At 27.1% G+C, this 18,242-nt stretch overlaps 1 protein-coding gene across 4 annotated transcripts in view; it reads left to right on the top strand.

Moving 5' to 3' along the window:
- The window catches only part of LOC129981026 (bromodomain adjacent to zinc finger domain protein 1A-like), a 43,917-nt gene that overhangs the window by 8,712 nt on the left and 16,963 nt on the right, over positions 1–18,242 (top strand). For all 4 annotated transcript variants that reach the window (XM_056091629.1, XM_056091628.1, XM_056091630.1 and 1 more), the window contains 13 exons: positions 558–629; positions 3,261–3,362; positions 3,468–3,555; positions 5,314–5,479; positions 5,633–5,823; positions 5,959–6,054; positions 6,255–6,393; positions 11,066–11,203; positions 11,313–11,387; positions 14,039–14,242; positions 14,446–14,611; positions 15,039–15,092; positions 16,971–17,994. In XM_056091629.1, the coding sequence (XP_055947604.1) occupies positions 558–629; positions 3,261–3,362; positions 3,468–3,555; positions 5,314–5,479; positions 5,633–5,823; positions 5,959–6,054; positions 6,255–6,393; positions 11,066–11,203; positions 11,313–11,387; positions 14,039–14,242; positions 14,446–14,611; positions 15,039–15,092; positions 16,971–17,994 (2,515 nt within the window). The remainder of the gene's footprint in view (positions 1–557; positions 630–3,260; positions 3,363–3,467; positions 3,556–5,313; positions 5,480–5,632; positions 5,824–5,958; positions 6,055–6,254; positions 6,394–11,065; positions 11,204–11,312; positions 11,388–14,038; positions 14,243–14,445; positions 14,612–15,038; positions 15,093–16,970; positions 17,995–18,242) is intronic.

Genomic DNA, 18,242 nt, shown 5'->3' with positions numbered 1-18,242 from the left:
CATCAATTTTAAAAAATTATGGCAATGTGTATTTACATAAAAAAATTTATTTTCTCTACATCTTTTAAACTATACAAAATTTTATGCATTTGTATTTGGAAAATATGAATTGTCTTTTAATATCAGAATATGTTATAACCACCAACTAATTTTTCAAGTAAAAAGTTACAAAATTTGATTTATGATTTAGTACAATTCATCTTAATAGTTGCTGGAAGTTTTGTGAACAAGGGAGAGGAATGGTCATACCATATTATCCTTTATCTTGTTTAGGTATTTTGAGCAATTTGTTTTTTAAATTAATGAATTGCTTATTATTAGTGTAATTCATATAATGCATTCATCAAATTGAAAAAAGTTTTGATGGTTGTTAAAAGCAGTTGTATGCTTTCTGTATCCTTTTGAAATGATTTCCTACCTCTAACTCTTCCGCCTTCTCATACCTAACTAATCTGAAGTTTCTCTATCCCTTCTTCCCTTTTTTGATCTTAAATGTTCAGTAACTAATTTTTGAACATTAATACTATTTCTGATGAATATCCATTTTTCTTCTGCAGGAAAAGCTCCGAAGTGACTCAAGTGATCCTGCCAGAGCGAAATGGGAAATCACCTGCAAAACTAGAAAATAAGTATGCTTGTGTTCTTTTATTCCTTTTCTGGCTATTAAATTTTTTTTTTATGACCAGTGTTTTAACATTTTTGCTGATGAAGATTTTTAGTTTGTATCTTAATATGCGGCTGTGACAGAGCTAGGGAATTTTATTGTTCTGGAAAAATTAGGAAAAGGCTAAGGAATTCATCAAAATATCTAAAAAATTAAGAAAAATCGCTGACAAGTATTTTGCACCAAACATTCACGCAATTTCAAACTATAATTTCTCTAAATCTAAAGTGTAATATTACTAAATAATTATAGTTACAGCATATATAACAGCAATCCTAAGGAAACTTTCATAAAGTTGATGTTCACTCTGTTATCTTCGTAACCTTTCATTCACTCAGTTTTTCCCAATTTTTTTTACTTTTGCAATATCTTAAGTAATGAATTTCATGATTTTGGATTTAAGACTCAAACATCACTCGAAATTAATTTCCCCCAATTAAATTTTTCTCTAGGTATTATTTCGACCGTTTAATTAAAAAAAAAAACATTTTTTCCTTCTCCTTTAGAGCAGGTATTTTAATTTCTTAGTATATCTGTATTCCATTTTTTAAGAAATTAAAATCTTCATTTCTGAGTCATTATTTCATTTGCATTCTTTTTTTGTATTTCCTTTATGTAATACTCATCCAGATGAATTATCTTTTAATGTAAGATGGTAAAAAAGTGTTAATGTTCCTTCTATAATATGTGAATGAAAAATTTCCATTAGGTGCAAGAAGTACTTACTGATAAATATTGAGGTTGGTAATTCTACATTGTGTTAAAAAAAATAGTTATATGGGGGGGATATCTATCGCCAGCAATCAAAATAAATCTAGACTTAATAGGAAGGAAGAAAATTCTAAACTTTTTCTAAGCCTGTTGTTTTCCTGACATCCTACATGTACCTGCAACTGTTTCTCCTTTGGGGGAGAAAAAAAAGCCCTTAAAAGAAGGTATTTGCATGTTGGTCTTTTTATGGTGCCTGCAGGCTATTGTCGCACACCTGTCATTAAGATCAGCTGAGTAAGATGCAAAATTGTTATTCTGAATGTTTGATGATAGCAAGATTGCAAATGAATTAATAAATAAAAGATCTAGTTAGAAAGAAAAAATGGCATTGTTATTTTATGCAAGTGCCTTGTGATTGGATTTGATGAATACTTGAATAAAATTTCTCAAAAGTAACAAGTACTTGAATATCAGATTTTGATGAAGTTAATTATAATAAAGTTATTAATGAAATTAAAACGTCTGAATCCTGCTTTTCTTTGTGGTAGCAAAATCACTGCTGGTATTATGCAAAAAAAAAAAAAAAAAGTTAAATTCTTCAAGTAAGGCAAAAAAAAAAAAAAAAAAAATCCTAAAAGGAGTATGTATTTAATTAGAGAATGTATTAAATCTAATGATGTAGAAAAAAACTTTAGTTGATAAATTTTAGACCTGTTCTGTTCTTATTGAAAGCCTTGCATTGAAGCTATAAAATTGTCAAAGATGATAATTATATTTTTTCATAGAAACAGTAATGTTGAGAGAAGTTTTTCATTCAAAGATTATCTATAGGAGAATATGAAAGAATAAACAGTCAATTGCAAAGGAGTGTGAATAAGCATAAAAACAATTGATTTTAAGTTTGATGAATTCATGAGCCAAATATGATGAATATAAAAGAAAGAAATGAAAGGCAGAAAAAGAATTAATTAAAAATTTGAAAAGAAAAAGTGGAGCAGATTATCTTCTTAAAGAATTAAAAGTAAAATTCTTTAGCTGCCCAATAAGGGAGTTAGAAAGATGAGGAAAAAATTGCAATCTAAGAATTGTTAAATAACTTTTGCAAAAGAAGTTTTAAATCTTTTGAATTAACTTAAAACAGAATTGTTTTTTAATTTGTGTTTTAATAATTGATGATTATCTGTAATTGTTTTCTATTTTAAGTGTAATAGGCAAACAATAGTTATTTGAATTGTCCATAAATTAGTATTTGCCTTAAGTTATTTGTGATAATAGATGGAATAAAAGAAAATAAGTTTGTATATTTATGAAAGTATAAGTTTTCTTTTTTATTAGAGCTATTAATTTTTTATGATTAGTTGAATAAACAGATTTGAAATATTTTATAAATTTTTTGTTGAAAACTTTACTAAAATATATATTATATGTAATTTATATTATTTTTATATATGTGCTGTAACATTAATTTGGTCTTGTGCAAATAGCATTAATTAGTTACTGAACTATTTAAAGCCAATATCATAATCTTTAATGTTACCATAATTTGTATTTTAGAGAGTAGTTTAATGCTAGAATTTTTAAGCAGTTTCAAAAGCAAAGTATTTTGTGAAAATTTCTAATATTTTTTATTCATAAGATACTTGATACATTTTTAATAGTTTTTTTAGGATAATCATTCCATTTGTTTGAAAATTTTAAAGATATTCTTTTCATAACTACATTGATGATGCATATTGTATACATACAGTGATTTTGAGTAAGAAGAAAGTCAGAAAATTAAGTAGAATATTATAAGTTTAGTAAGGAAAGGTCATTTTTCTTTCCATAATTTCTGTAGTCACTTTGTAATAGCATTTACAATTCTCATGATTTTTAAATTCTGTAGTAAACCAAAGAAGCCGAAAGATATATCACCTTCAAAAATCAAGTATGAAGTTGTTAATTACAGTACTGGAAGGACATCTATTGTAAAACCAGATTGTATGAGGTAAATAATTTTATGGTTTTTTTTTTGAATTTCATTTAAATATTAATTTATTCATTTAAAAAATACAGAATTGAAACTGAATTTTTGTCCCTTTTCTCATTTTAGTCGGCCGAAGGGTACTTTGACAAAGCCACGTAACAAATTATTTCTAAAAAATCATACAGTCCCCAAAGATGGTGTATGGAAAGTTAAAGTAAGTTGCTTTTCAGGTTTATTAATAATATAAATAATGTATACAGCTTTATTCAAGGTAAAAAAAAAAAAAATCTTTTGATATATGCTATTTTTAAAAGTAGAAACTACTTTTGTATAAAATTTTATAATATGCAGAGCACTTTTCAAAACATGTTGAAATGAGAAATTTTTTTAAAAAATAGCATTAGAGCAGTTCAGTTTCAATGTTTTCTTACAAAAAAGTCTTTTCAAAATCATCTGCATGAATTTTTCTAAAAGAAACTAATAGTGATTGAAAGAAAAATTACACAAAAATGAAATTATTCTCATTGAAAGGTATCATTTTGATTTTAAGACGGCGTAAATTTTTATCAGAATAATTTCTTCCAAAGTTTCTGTAGAAAAGAAGGCAAAATATTTAATTTTGTACAACCTGTTGACAATTGACATCTGTTTCATTTGTGCAGTTTTAGTTTTCTTCTTAGGTTCTATTGCTTTATGCCTGCTATTAGACATCATTAAATCATTATATGCAACTAATTATTTCATATTTGATAAAGTTTTGAACTTTGAAAGGGTGATAGTATTTTTTCTCTTGTCTTCAATTATAGGTATTCAACATTTGGCTGAATTTGATCCTGTTATTTTACAGGAAATAAGGAACTTACATAACCTAATAACTTATCTATATTAGGATTTTCATATTGTTAATTTTCATAGATATTTTAGAAAATGTATCATTTGCTACTTGGATTCTTACATTCAGAACTAAGTAAATGTCTTGTAATTAAATTGTTGATTTTTATTACATTTGTGTCTGGAAAAGTACAAATGAAGGCAATTATTAGTTTTATGATTAATAACTTATTATACCACTTTGGCTAAATTTTAAAATAAGTTATTTTCTTTTTTTTTTGATTTTGGCAGTACAAAAGCAAATTTTGATAGTATAGCAGTATACATTTGCTTTATTATCAGTTTTATTTGACTTGGAATTACCACTGACTGATTTAAACCAACTAATTTGTTAATCATATTCCTTAGAAAGTATGCAAATTTAACATAAATAATAGACATTCACCTAAATGGTTTTAAAATATTACAGTATTGTTCAAAGAATTTGATAGTATGATTTTTATGAAAAGTAATAGAGTCTATCAAACAATATATAATACATAATATTTATATTGCTTTATTGAAGGAATAATATAACTGAATTTGGGAAATTTGGAGATATTTTTACTATATTTTTGTTTATTTTTTGCCTTGTATTAGAAGAAATTAAGATTTAACTACATATTTCAACATTAATGAATTAGCAGTTTTAATTTTATTAGAGACGTGTGTTAGGTAATGAAACTGAGTTTTGTAAAATGCAAAAAGCGAGATTTTTTTTTCATTTTTTGTAATTATTATTCAGCCGTATTAATGAAGCAGATGGTAAACTCTAGTGAATTGTTGTCAACCAAACATTAAAAAAATATATACAACTTCAAGGCCACTTCAAAGAATGACAGGAAGTTTTACTAATTTTAATTTCTTGCTTTTGAGAGATCCCTTTTTGAGCACTATTTCAGATGTTTCATTTTGATGTTTCTCCATTTCGATTGTTTAAAAAGAAATTTATGGATTGTAGACAGATTTAGGAAAAAAGGGGAAAATAATTGCTTTGTAAAATTGTTTCTCCTCTGCCCAATAAAATAAACTCTTTATGTGAATGCTATACATCTTAATTACTTTCCCTTTCTATAATCTAATGTGTTTGAAATTTTTATAGGATAAAACTTGGGAAAAGGAGCAGATGGATGAATTTCAGTTTAGTGAAGTTTTTTGTGGCCCTCTTCCAAGTTATGCTGTGCAACAAGAAAAAAAGAAAACACATGTGTCGGAAAAAACTGACAAAACGCCTAGTAGAAAGCCAGTAAATGAGGCATCTAATTCAGGTAAATCACATTTTCTTCTATTATTTAGTGTATGTTAATGTTATGAGTTTGGTTATTTTACATCTTAATAGCTTATCACAAGTACTTAGTTTGTGCTTTATTATTATTTGATTTTTCTATTTGTTTCATCAAAATTTTTATTTTGTAAATTAGGTAAAAAAACAATTCAGGGAAAATTAAATTTCAAGAAAGAAACAGCAGAAGAAAGGAAGAAAACACTTGACAAACAAGTAGTAAATGAAAAGCAAAGAATAAATACTGAAAAAGAACGAGAAAGGAAAGAGCTTCTAAAGAAACAGAAAATCGAAGAAGAAAAAGAAAGACAGCGACAAGAAAAAATAAATGTAATTTTAAGTTTGGATAACCTTTCTTATTTACCATTATTTTGAACTACACAAGTCTTGGAATTTATGGCTAAAAGGATTCATTTAATATATACTAACTAATAAATTAATTGCTCAATATATTGTATTTTCTAGGAGAGATTAAAGAAAAAAGAAGAAAAGAAAATCATGGCCGAGTACTTAAATTCATGGAAGAAACCCAGAGATGATCTAGAATGTGATGATTTAAAAGTAAATTATTTAAGCTATATTGTATCATAGAAATGTGCTGTTTTTGTTTTATGTATAGATGGATTTGGAGAAATTTAAAGTATATAAATAATCACATGCTCACTTTATTATAAATTTTATTTTGTTTCAAGTATAAATTTGTTTGCTAATTGCTTTAGTTTGCATTTTTTAAATTTAAAACTGTAAATTTTTTATTACAGGATTTACCTTTTCCTGTACCTGTAGATTGTAACATTCCACAGAATTGTTTTGGTGATGCTATGATGATTTTAGAATTTCTAAACACGTTTGAAAAACAAGTCCAAGTTAAGGATGTTTTTCCCCAGGGCATTTCTTTTGGTTTGTATATTAAAACTTTAAAACTAATGCTTTATAACTCTCCCTTTTAAAAACATGTCATTGATTAAAAAATTTAGTTGCTCCTTTCATTTTCATTGTTTTGTTATCTAGATTTCTACTACTATAATTTCTTATTGTCTTTAAAGGATGCATGTTTAATGCATCTTTTACAGACTCGTCAGGAAAAATGCTTAAATTTGAAAACCATTGGAAAATGTCTTTATATAGGGATAAAAATATTTATAAAGTTCTGTTTGTTATATGTTTCAAGAAAAGAAACTAATGAAAGAAAGGGATTCTGTTTGTGAGATAGATCCAGGATATTGACTCTTGTTACAATAATATTTAATTATCCTTTCTCCACTGTTTCTTTCTTCAACCATAGTCATTACCATACATTAAAATACTGGAACAATTATTCCTAAGTTAAATAAGTTATTCCCAAGGAAAAGCACAATGTAATAACTGTGCCAAACTTGTTACCACTAAAAAAAATTTACATTTCTTTAATTTTTAATGCTTTACATAGTGAATTTTTTTGGGTTATGTTTGGTCAGTTTATGTTTTGCTGTTTATGGGTTATTAACAGGAGTGTTATTATTCACTCCACAGGGGATCACAATTCATCTGACTGAAAGAAAGGGACTAATCCAAATGAATTTGATAATCTCATATTTTTACTAGACATTTTGTCTTCTAGTTGAATTGTTTGATATTTAAATGGATATAAAAATATTGCCAAAATCCTTAGAGGAATTTTCTTCTATATTGTCTATTCTGTTTGTACACATTTAAAAAAATAAATAATCATCATTGAATAAATTAGCCTCAAACCACATAATTTTTTCCCTTAATTAAAGCTATTTAACCAAACTGAAATAGGGCGCAAAATAAAATTCAGTGATCTGTTTTAAATTATTCAGTTATGATAGTGTGTAAGCAACCTTTTTAAAATAACATTTTAATGTTTTTTTTGTCTTAGTACATTCATCTGAAATAATTTACTTCTAAGAATATCAGAGCTTTTTAAAAATATTTCAACCTGGCAAAGACATTTAAAGTATTTTCAAAAATATTGTACAGATTGGCATTCATTTCTAAATATCCAATGATGAATTTCACATTTTAAAAGAACTTTTAAATTATAATAAATGAATTAAATTGCAAAACAAACATAACTACAAAAAGGGCAAAATTTATATATCTTATTGGGGGAAACACACACATACATATAAAGCATCTAATAATGATACTATGTCCCAGCAATACTACTGCAGCTGAATTAGGCCTATTGAATAAATTTTATTGAGCTTACCATTTGATACAGATCTAATTTTCTTGTCCTACTACTGTGAATTCCAAAGATCATGTTTTGAAATCTATTCTGATTCATTGTTGTGTGCGTATAATTTTCAACAATTCGACATGTATCAAAACTTCCTTCACATGCACATGTTGACATTGGTGGAGTCCATGTAATTAATCTATTTGCAACTTGAAAGAATGCACTGTTGCAGTTGTAATGATTTTGATTTACATGCATCTTATTTCCTTGCAAAAACATGCATATTCTTCAGATTTTTTTAAATCTTGTGATTTGCTATAGTACAATTAAGAGCAATCATATCTTCGATATCTTCTGTACAAAATTGCTGAAAATTTTTGTACTAAGGTTTTAATACTTGACATCCTCCAGATTCCAGTTATCCACATGTAAAAAGTGAATTTCAAAGTGTCTAGTGAAATAAAAAAAAAAAGATTCTTCGTTGAAGAAAATTGCCCTCACAAGATATTTTTTGTCCTACGTGTATGTGGGGAAAGTACATCATCCCCAATTAGAGACCAGCTCATGGCCTTCAAGATAAAAATGAATTTTAGTTGATTTAAATTTTAAAATTTTAGACATAAAAATTGTTTTACTATATTTCCTGTATTTTTAAATTATAGTGTTAAAAATTTGTCAGCAAAATCTTATATTATTTTGAACTTATATGAAAATGTTAATTGATTGTTTACATAATTTTTAGTATCAGAAATTGTTACAAATTGCTCCCCAATTCATGTGTGTGTAATTATATATATAACATGTATGTATTTGAATCAGGGCCTTCTGAGATTTTAATTCTTATAACAGTTATTATTTAAAGGTATTCATGGTTTACTCGATAAGTATTGAAGCTTGATTGAACCTCTAAATACAGTTATAAGCATTTTTAAAATTAATCATTTCATTTTTGAATATTTCAGTTAAAATAGTTTTTTTTTTTGGTCAAAGAATTTTTTCAGAAATTATTTTCAAAATGAATTGATTTGAAACCATTAATATCCATATATGATATATTAAAGTTTGAAAAAATTCAATGTTATTAAAATTAAACATAAAAGTTTAGCATTAAAAGTTTGTGAAATATTAATTGGCTTTAACATTAAACATATTATTGGCTTTAACATTAAAATATTTATTGGCTTTAACATTATAACATTAACAGTTTGTGAAATATTTGTTGGCTTTTTATGAATGGATTATCCTAGTTTCTGATTTTATTTTAATATAAATATGATAAAAAATTTTGGTCATGTTGTATTTTTAATAATAACTTGGGGTTTAAGAGAAATCAGCAAACGAGAAGTTTAATCTTCTTACTTGAGACTAAAAGGTTTCCTTTAATAAATTTTGGGACTTCTCCAAATCAATCCTTGATTTATTTTATTTTATTTATATTTGTTAAATAAAAATTCTCTTTTTGTGAATAACTATGATTTTCTGCAGAAATGTGGATTTTAGTATTTTTGGAATTCATTGCTATCATTCTTGACATTAATCTTTTATAAAATAATTCTACTAACTTTTTAATATCTTAAACATTAAATTTTTTTTATTGTTTTGTTAATTATGGTCATTTTACTACTGTGTTTGTTTGATACAGTTTATTATATGGAATTTAGCTTTTTTTTTATTGTTCCAAGATTGTGTCATGAATTATTTAATTAATTTAATTTGATATCATGTATTTTTAAAGCTTACAAAGAAAAATTTGAAATTTAGCTTTATCAAAGAATTTCAATGATATTTTTGACCTGAATTGTATTCATTACTATACGATTTCAAACATAATCTTTTTTTATGTAAATTTATTAGACTTTATTTCTCTTACTAGCCATATAGGAAAGGTTATTCTTATTTTAAATTTTTTTATAATGTTCTTTTAAATAAATCAGTTTCTTATTTAATTGTTCAGTAACTTGAATTCTATGCTTATTTCCTGTATAATATTGTTTATATATTTTCAGAATTAATTTCAAATCATAAAATTATATTATTTGATTTAGGCACTAAATATTTTAGACTTCCTAAATACAAAGAAAATTTCTGACTACTTTTAGGAACTAAATTTGCATGATCAGTTCTAAAAATAATCATCAATTTATTTAATAGTACATAGTAATTTATTATATGCAGTATCTATATATATGAAAAACAAATTGTGACATAGAAATCGAGTTTATTACTAAATGTCGAATGGCAACAGTTAAATATATATATATAAAAAAAAAAAAAAAAAACATGATATGAATTTCAGACTGCTTTATTCATTGAAAATATTTACAGCTCTACTGAATAAAGTGCTTAGTTTAGTTAATTAATGGAGCTGCAAAATATTACTAGAAGTGCATTGAAAATAGTTCACAATGTCAACAAAGTGAACATTCAGTCAGAGAAAAGAAGATTAAAAGAAATCAAGAAATAGGCTTCAAACAAAAAGTTCAATCAAGCACAAAATTCAGCTTAACTGTTGTCAGATAAGTAACCATGGTAAGACTGAAGATTAATGTACAGTTTCTCGCCAAGCACATCTGAATCTAAATGCTAACAAACAGCTTTTAAAGTTGCAATTAATAATTATCACGATTATATTTGGCAATAAATTACTCGAACATTTTTCAATTTTGGCACTCGTACATTAATCTTAATTCTAGCCGTAACTGCTATGACTTGTTTTCAGAAATTGAAATTCATATCTTCAAAAACAATTATCTTATAAAAAGTGCTTTTTGTTTTATTTTAATGACTAAAAAATTATCTTTTTAAAGACAAATTTCAGTTTGTACAATTTTTTTTTATCTTACTTTAATAATATTTTTAATTCAATTTAATACACTATTGGGAACAATTTTTTTTTACAGGATTTAAATTCTCCTACAAAACATTCATGCACCTGTTTTTGCTAATCATACAATCCATACTAAGAGTTTTATTTCATAATATATGCATATATATATATATGCTTTGCAGTAAACTGTTTTAAATTCTTGTGTTTTAGTTGTATTAAATAACTAGGTGAAATGTTTTCTTAAGAAATGCATCCCATAAAAAAAATTTAATAGCCTAATAATTTAATAATTTGGGCAAACAAACTGGTTGCCAAAGGCGGCTACCATATATATTATAAACAGTATATAGGAGAACAATATATTGGAAATTATTATAGAATATGATAATTTCTGCATTTTTATGTCCTTGGATTTGTATAATTTTTTCCCTTATTAATTTTTAAAGATAAAGTTAAGCTATGTTCATAAAATATTAGATTTTTGAAAAAGTGAGAATAAGCACTAAAATATTTCTTTTTATTTGAATTTAATTTTACTGATTCTTTATTTTGGATTTCAGAACAAATTGAAAAGGCACTTGTTGAAACTGATATTCAAGGTGCTTTTAATGATCTTCTGCAACTTCTTCTGACTGCCATTTTTCGATATCAAGAAGCTGAAGATGATATTGCTGATCTTAAAAATAAGACAATGCATGGTATGTTCTTAATTTCTTATTTTTATTTAGCTGGAAAATGATGAATGTTGCTTGTATAATTTTGCTCTACTTTGCTATTCTTTTTTCTCAAACGTAAATTTTCTTCTAGATCTTGGTAACTTGAATGTAGATCAAGCCATGGATCTTGCAGCAATTGTTTCAACATGGCCTCAGAAGTATCATGGTAAAGTCATTAATTTTTTTTAACATTAAAATAGGTAAAAATTTAGAGAAGTATTTTTATAGCTTTTAAGTACTTTATTTAAGCTAATGAAGTTTTTGTCGCAGGGTTTCACCATTTTGTTGTGCTCAAGTCCACAGAAAAGTTCGTAGGGTTTTTTTTACTGGTTATTGTAAGGTCTTTGATATACAGGCGAAAAGGATACATCAATAATTTTTCAAAAAGAAAAAACTTTTAGTGTCTTTATTTTGCCTATTAGAATTCCACGAATTAGAAAAGAGAATTCTTGTGTAAATGTAATTACCAGTCTTTGTGTATAATTTGGAGGAAAAGATTACTGTTTCAGCTGTCTAGGAATAATTAAGGGAACCAGTAGCTGGAGATCATATATTCTCATTATATCATCACAGTGTGTAGATGTAGAATTGAATTTTTTTTTTTGCAATGTGAGTAGAATTATTCAGAGGACTCTTTCAAGAAGGCTTCACACTTATTTTGGAAAATGTTCTGGGATAGAAAAGTTGCCAAAAAGTTCTATAGATTGATAAAATGCTCTTATTTAATTTCATTTAGTATTTTTTCCTTACATTAAGGATATTTTGTTTAAATGCTTGTCTGATTTTAATGATCTGATATGTTGAGACAATTTACAGTCTTTGCAAACAAAACGGATAAATTATTTACACATTAAATTTTAAAGTGGGAAAGAAAGAAAAATAAAAAAATTCAAGGATTTTAAACCAGGTAGTTAGCTTCAACTTTTAGGGAATATTTTGTGAGTAAAGTTATTTTATGTGAATTTTATTATTTTATGGAAAAATTTAATTTAAGAAAGGTTGTCTTTATTTAATGGATGATTGATCTTAAATTTGGGATTTTTACCTTGTTGAATATTGAAATACAAATTTTTCACATCTCTATTAATAATAAAGATGAACATGTGTGTGCTTGTACACTACAAGCCAGGCTGTTTAATCTGCTGCTACCTAATTTAGCACAAATATAATTGGGAGTGAAAATATACAGCTGTTTTTTTCCCCCCTGACATTTTAATTAAAACTTAAATTGAATTTTGGCAGTTTGCTATAACAACTTCTAAAAATACTATTGCACAAAAATAGCTTTTACATTATTTCAAAACTTTTCTTTAAAATGCATTTTTACTGATATCAATTTAATAGTTGTAATTTTTTCTTGAATTTGACAATTTTGAAAAAATTTTCCTTGCCTAGTTCCCAACGATGTAAATTGTTATCTAGAAATTCAAACTGCTTTTATTTAAAAATAAAAAATAAAAGGATTTCCATTGTTGAAATCTAAAGATGTTTTCTATTTAATATCTTATATAGTTTACATGATAAATAAAGAATAAACGAAGTTAAGGTATCTCAAACAAGATAAACCAGATATGTACATTTTAATAGTATTATGATGTTATGGGACTATCCCCATTAGAAAGGCTGATGTACACAATAAGCATAATATAAGCAAGCCTGTTAAATTAGTATAGTCTGACATTTGTAATATTAATTAATATCTGACATTTGTGTGGTATCTTAGGCATAAAATTATATTTAAACAATTTATCTGAATTAAAATATAACTGATATTCCCGATGAACTGCTTGCCTGAGGCGACTAGTTGTTCATAAAGGTACAGGGTTATAGTCAATTTATCATTTGTAAAAAAGTAAATAGTATCGCTTGTGAGGTACCGAACCTCTTTTTACCAAATATGTGTAATTGTAAGATTTGCAAGCAGAAAAAGAGGTCTACCTAAAATTTTCAGCTTTAGGGCTTTCCCAGAACCGAGTGGCTTGAACTTGCTGTTGCTGAACAAGTAGTGATAATTAAGGACGACTATATATGACTGAATTTTGTGATATTGTAAATGATATGTTGAGAATGTTGAAAAGAGCAAGTTCATATAACAAAATCAAAACCATATGAATTTATTCCAAAATGTATCAAAGATGTGATTTTATCTGCCAAATTTAAGTTTATCTCATTATTGACCAAAATTATCCAATCATTTTTATTGTTTATTAGAGAAAATCTCCTTTATTTATTTTGTATTGTATATAAAGAAGGTCACTGGCTGTTTGAAAATATTTAGTGTCGTAAAATAATGTTTTTGAAGCCTAACGACAATAAATGTTCCAAATTTGAGATTTCAAACTCAAATTGGTAGTATGAGGTTCGTTGGGAAATAAAACATTAAAAAAAAAAAAAAATGAAAAATAGCTTAGAGATTTGAAACCTGAAAGTCAGAATTTAGGACCTTCTATCATAAAGTATTGAATTAGTCCCCTTTCAACTTAACTTGCTTATCATATGAATTGCTTAGATCTGTTTAGAATAGCCAAACAAAACCATTTTTGCTATAAGAATATGAATGTCTTTGTCTTATGAATTGAAGTGGCTATAAGAAAAAGGCATTTCTATTTCAAAATAATTTAACAACTTTCTGAATGATGTGGTTTCAATTTGATAAATGTTGAGAAATCTGAATTTTATGTGCATGTATTTTTGTAAACCATGTTTGGAATTCAAGCTTACTTTTGCTATTTTGCAATTTTTTCTTTGTTTATAAGTTTTCTGTTGCATATACTTTATTTTAGGAATTTATCCATACTTTTCATTTTTATTTTATAGGAACTGTTTTGAGGAACATACCACTTGATTCATTCTCAGTGACTGAAATATTAAGACTCCACATACTTAGTTCAGGATCTAAACGACGTGTAAACTGGGTGGGTGTTGTTTCTGCGAGTGAAGACCCTGGTCTCTATTTCAAATTAGAAGAGCCTGAATTATTAAAGAAACTTTCTAAAACGAGTGTTTTTGAATTAAATCCAGGTAAATACTTTTGATTTGCAGACTTAAAAAAAAAAAAAATGATTAACATGTAATTTGCTGCTGTTATATCTGTAGTATTTAAACTTGCTATTATTGTAAAGTAAAATTTATTTTAATAGTAGGTAATTAAAGAAATTTACATGTATTATTGCTGCCAATAGTTTAAATTATTAGTAATAAAAAATGTGATTTTTCTTTTATAGAGGAACGCTGTAAAATTATAACACTGCTTATTCATCAATTACTTGCTTGTGATGTGTTACGATATGCTGTGGATGAGAATGCTGATAAAACCCGCCCGTTGCGACACCAATTAAAACAACTTCGATGGGCTCATTCTCGGAAGGAAAAAGAAGATACAGAAAAAGGGTATTGTTTTTAAATTTTATTATAAACTTTCATTTGGCTTCCCTCATGTTTGGAAAAATGAAATTTTGTCGAGTTTTCATTCTTTTCTAGTTGTCCCAGTGTTTAAAATTTTTGTGTATTTGATAACAATATACTAAATCAATTTAAATTCATTTCAGTTTTATATAAGTAATAAAATTTGTGAATAGAAGAAAATAATTTAAAATCTGTAATATTTAAGTAATGCTGAATTATAAACTAAAGACTTCAATAATTACAGGCTTAAAAAAATAGCCTGTAATAAGTATTTTTGAAGGCTAATTTTATGAAATTTATCTTATTTTGTTATAGCATTTGAAAGTACTACAAAGCATTGTGTTTAGAGTACTTTCTATTATAATTTTTAGATCTTCATGTTAATCTAATAATTATTTAAATCTTTAAATAGCAAAAAGAAATCAAACCAACAAAAAGACAACAAACCTGAAGGAGCAGAAGAAACGTAAGTTCTTGGATGCTTTTCATCTATTTAATTAATGTTTTTCAATATAAAATTTTATTTATTAGTCAATACCTAAAGTAGCTCAGCATCAAATTAGTTCATTATTTATTAATAAAACAAAGGGATCATGTTGCTGCTTTATCTTGGATTCGAAATTTCTTTCTCAAATCTGAAATTTTGAGATATTTCCAGAGATTATCTTTGCCAAATTTTGTTTGAGAACAAATACATGGAAAAATTACGAATCTGGATTTACTCAGATAAATTCATGCATATATGTATGCATGTCACATTATTGAGTCATTTGAAATTCTGTCAGATCTTTGTCATTGCATTTTTTGAAATGGAATAGAAATAATTTCCAGAATTAATTTCCAGGTGAAAGCTACTAAAACTTTCTTCATAGCTCAACATTTATGATTCAAATGCAGAGTAACAGGCATAAAAAATAAAACCAGTTTTACAATTATCACTCATTATATTGTCTGTTGATGGCTAAGGTGAAAATATAAGTGTGAAAATAAAAACTTATGCTTAATAGAATGCCAGCATATATGTATATGTTTATAATTTTTAAAATTCTGAATAATTATTTTGTATACACTTTAAATATTTTGCAAAAGCCTTTTATTGAATATTGAATATATTGAAAAAAACAAACAAACTGAATATTGTCTGTGGCAATTTAGAGGGAAATAAGATTTAAAATATTTCTTTTTGTTTTAGGAATGTAGCATTAAACAAAGTAATATATATTCAAGGTGATTATAATCAAACTTCCCCTCTAAACAACATCATACAATGCAATCTGGTGAACAAATTGCAACGAAATTTGGAGTATAGACTATACACGAGACACGCTCATGGAATTTGGGGGGGGGAGAAGGGGGGAAAGAGAGTTCCAAAATGTCCATCAGAGGGTGCCTTTTCCGGAAAAACATTAAATTTAACACAATAAATGACTAAAATGAAATACAAAAACAATATTAACAATCCAGAACAAGAATTATGAGTAATAAAATGTAAAACCGAGAAAAGTCGTTAGTTCTAGGGGAAAAAAAATTGAGATTTGCCTGCTTGCAAAGAGGACGCTTTAGGGAAAACAGGGTTGGGTAAACAACGTTTGCAGTCATTGTCATGTTTTATGTCGATGTTTTCTATTGTATGATGACAGTATCTTGTTGCGATGTTGAATGACTTAAGGAACTTCATAACACTTCACGTGCAAAGCATCACAGCTGATCAGTTATGATCTGCTGTTGAATACACTGTCTGTCGATTTGAAATTTTGCTGGTGAATGAAGGTGGTCACATGGAGCACCATTCCCTATATCATCCTGGACACGATTAATAACTGCTCCGCTTATGTAATTTCGTCCTAATTTGTTCTTGTTTCTGCAAACCTAACTATTTTTTTTCTTTCTTTCTTCGATGACAAGGTGATCAGACACTAATCAATAAATGTTAATATTGTTTCTGTATTCTGGTTTGTTTGTTTATTGTGTTAAAATTAATGTTTTTCAGGAAAAAGCATCTTCTTGTGGGCATTTTGGAACTAAAAAATTTTCCGAAATTCCGTGAGCGCATCTCGTGTATAGTCTATACACGAGTTGTAATCCATTCACCCGTTTGCATTGCATGATGCTGTTTATAGGGGAAGTTTAATTATAACCATTCTGTATACATATATATAAAGAAAAACATTCTTTAATTAACAAAAAGAATTTTTTATAAGTTATGAAACTTCCTCATGCTTTAGAGTATTTTTGGCGAAATGTAAGAAAAATGTCTTTATTATTTTGGATTTCTATGATATGCTGATTAGAATTTCCAATTTATGTTCATATATACTGATTTTTTTTAAATATATAATTTTAGGCCAACAGAAGAAGCATCCATGGCAGTTGATGAGGAGGAAAAAGAAAATACTGATAACCTCTCTCCTGAAGAAAAGGCTGAACTAGAAGAAAAAAAGGCCAAGGAGGCTGCAAAACAGAAGGCAGAATTTTTACGAAAGGAGCGAGAAATAGAGGCTCAAATTAGAAAACTTCAGTCTTCATTCAATGTTGTACCACTTGGCCGGGACAGGGCATTTCGCCGCTACTGGGTATTTCAAACAGTTGCTGGTTTATTTGTGGAAGATGATGATCCTTTTAAAGGAAATTGTCTTCCAAAGCCAACTATTCAGAATTCTTCTCCATACTTAACACATGTACGTTGTGAAACAGCTGCTACTAATATTAAAAAGTATTTACAGAACATTGATGCTAAGAGTGGTAGTAGTGATAAAGAAAATGATATTTTACGAGACATTGCCATTGTACAGAGTGATCTTCCATTTCCATTGAAAAACAGAAAACTCTCGGACCTTAATCCTAGGGTAGATTCAAAGAAAGGTGTTCTGGACACTAATTTATCCGAAAATGAAAGTTGTTTGCTTTGTAAAAATAAAAAGAGTGATAAACAAGATTTAATGTTATATTGTCCGCATTCTAAGAATATTTTACCTGTGGACCAGTGCAGTGCTAATATTGACACTTGCCCAGTTCATAATGTGAATGCTCCTCGAACAAAGTGGTCTTTCTATTACAAAGAAGAAGATTTGGACACTTTAATTTCTAACCTAAACCCCCGTGGTTTCAGGGAACGATCTCTGAAGGAAGCCCTCTTAAATGAAAAAGAGAGAATTAAAGAAATGTTATTGAAATTTCCTTATAATGCTTTTAATAAATCTTTACAAACAGCTCCTCAGCCAGAAGTGAGAAAGTCACAAAGGCATCAGAATTCTCAAAATTCGAGTTTTGCCGGGATGTCTCCGAGACAAGCTCAAGAAATAACATTGCGAGACATGATATTAGAGCTGGAGCATCGAATCTTCCATGGTGGTCTTGGTTCCCTAAAGGTATTATCTGTTTACAAGAAACAATATTTGTAGTTTTTATTTTTAGCTTTAGTGGTATATAGTGAAAGATGTTTAATTAAATCTCTATCTATTTTCAATAATCATTGAAGATGGATAAGATGGTACTCGAATTTTCTCCAATTCTATTTTTTTTAAGTGGTTTGGTTAAATTATATTTATTTTTGAAGTTATAGTTTGACAGTTAATGACAGTCAAGATTGATATATTTTTTAATCACAGATTTCATT

Source organism: Argiope bruennichi, chromosome 8 (assembly GCF_947563725.1).
Source record: "Argiope bruennichi chromosome 8, qqArgBrue1.1, whole genome shotgun sequence".
Taxonomy (NCBI): domain Eukaryota; kingdom Metazoa; phylum Arthropoda; class Arachnida; order Araneae; family Araneidae; genus Argiope; species Argiope bruennichi.
This window is presented reverse-complemented; position numbering and strand designations above follow the sequence as displayed.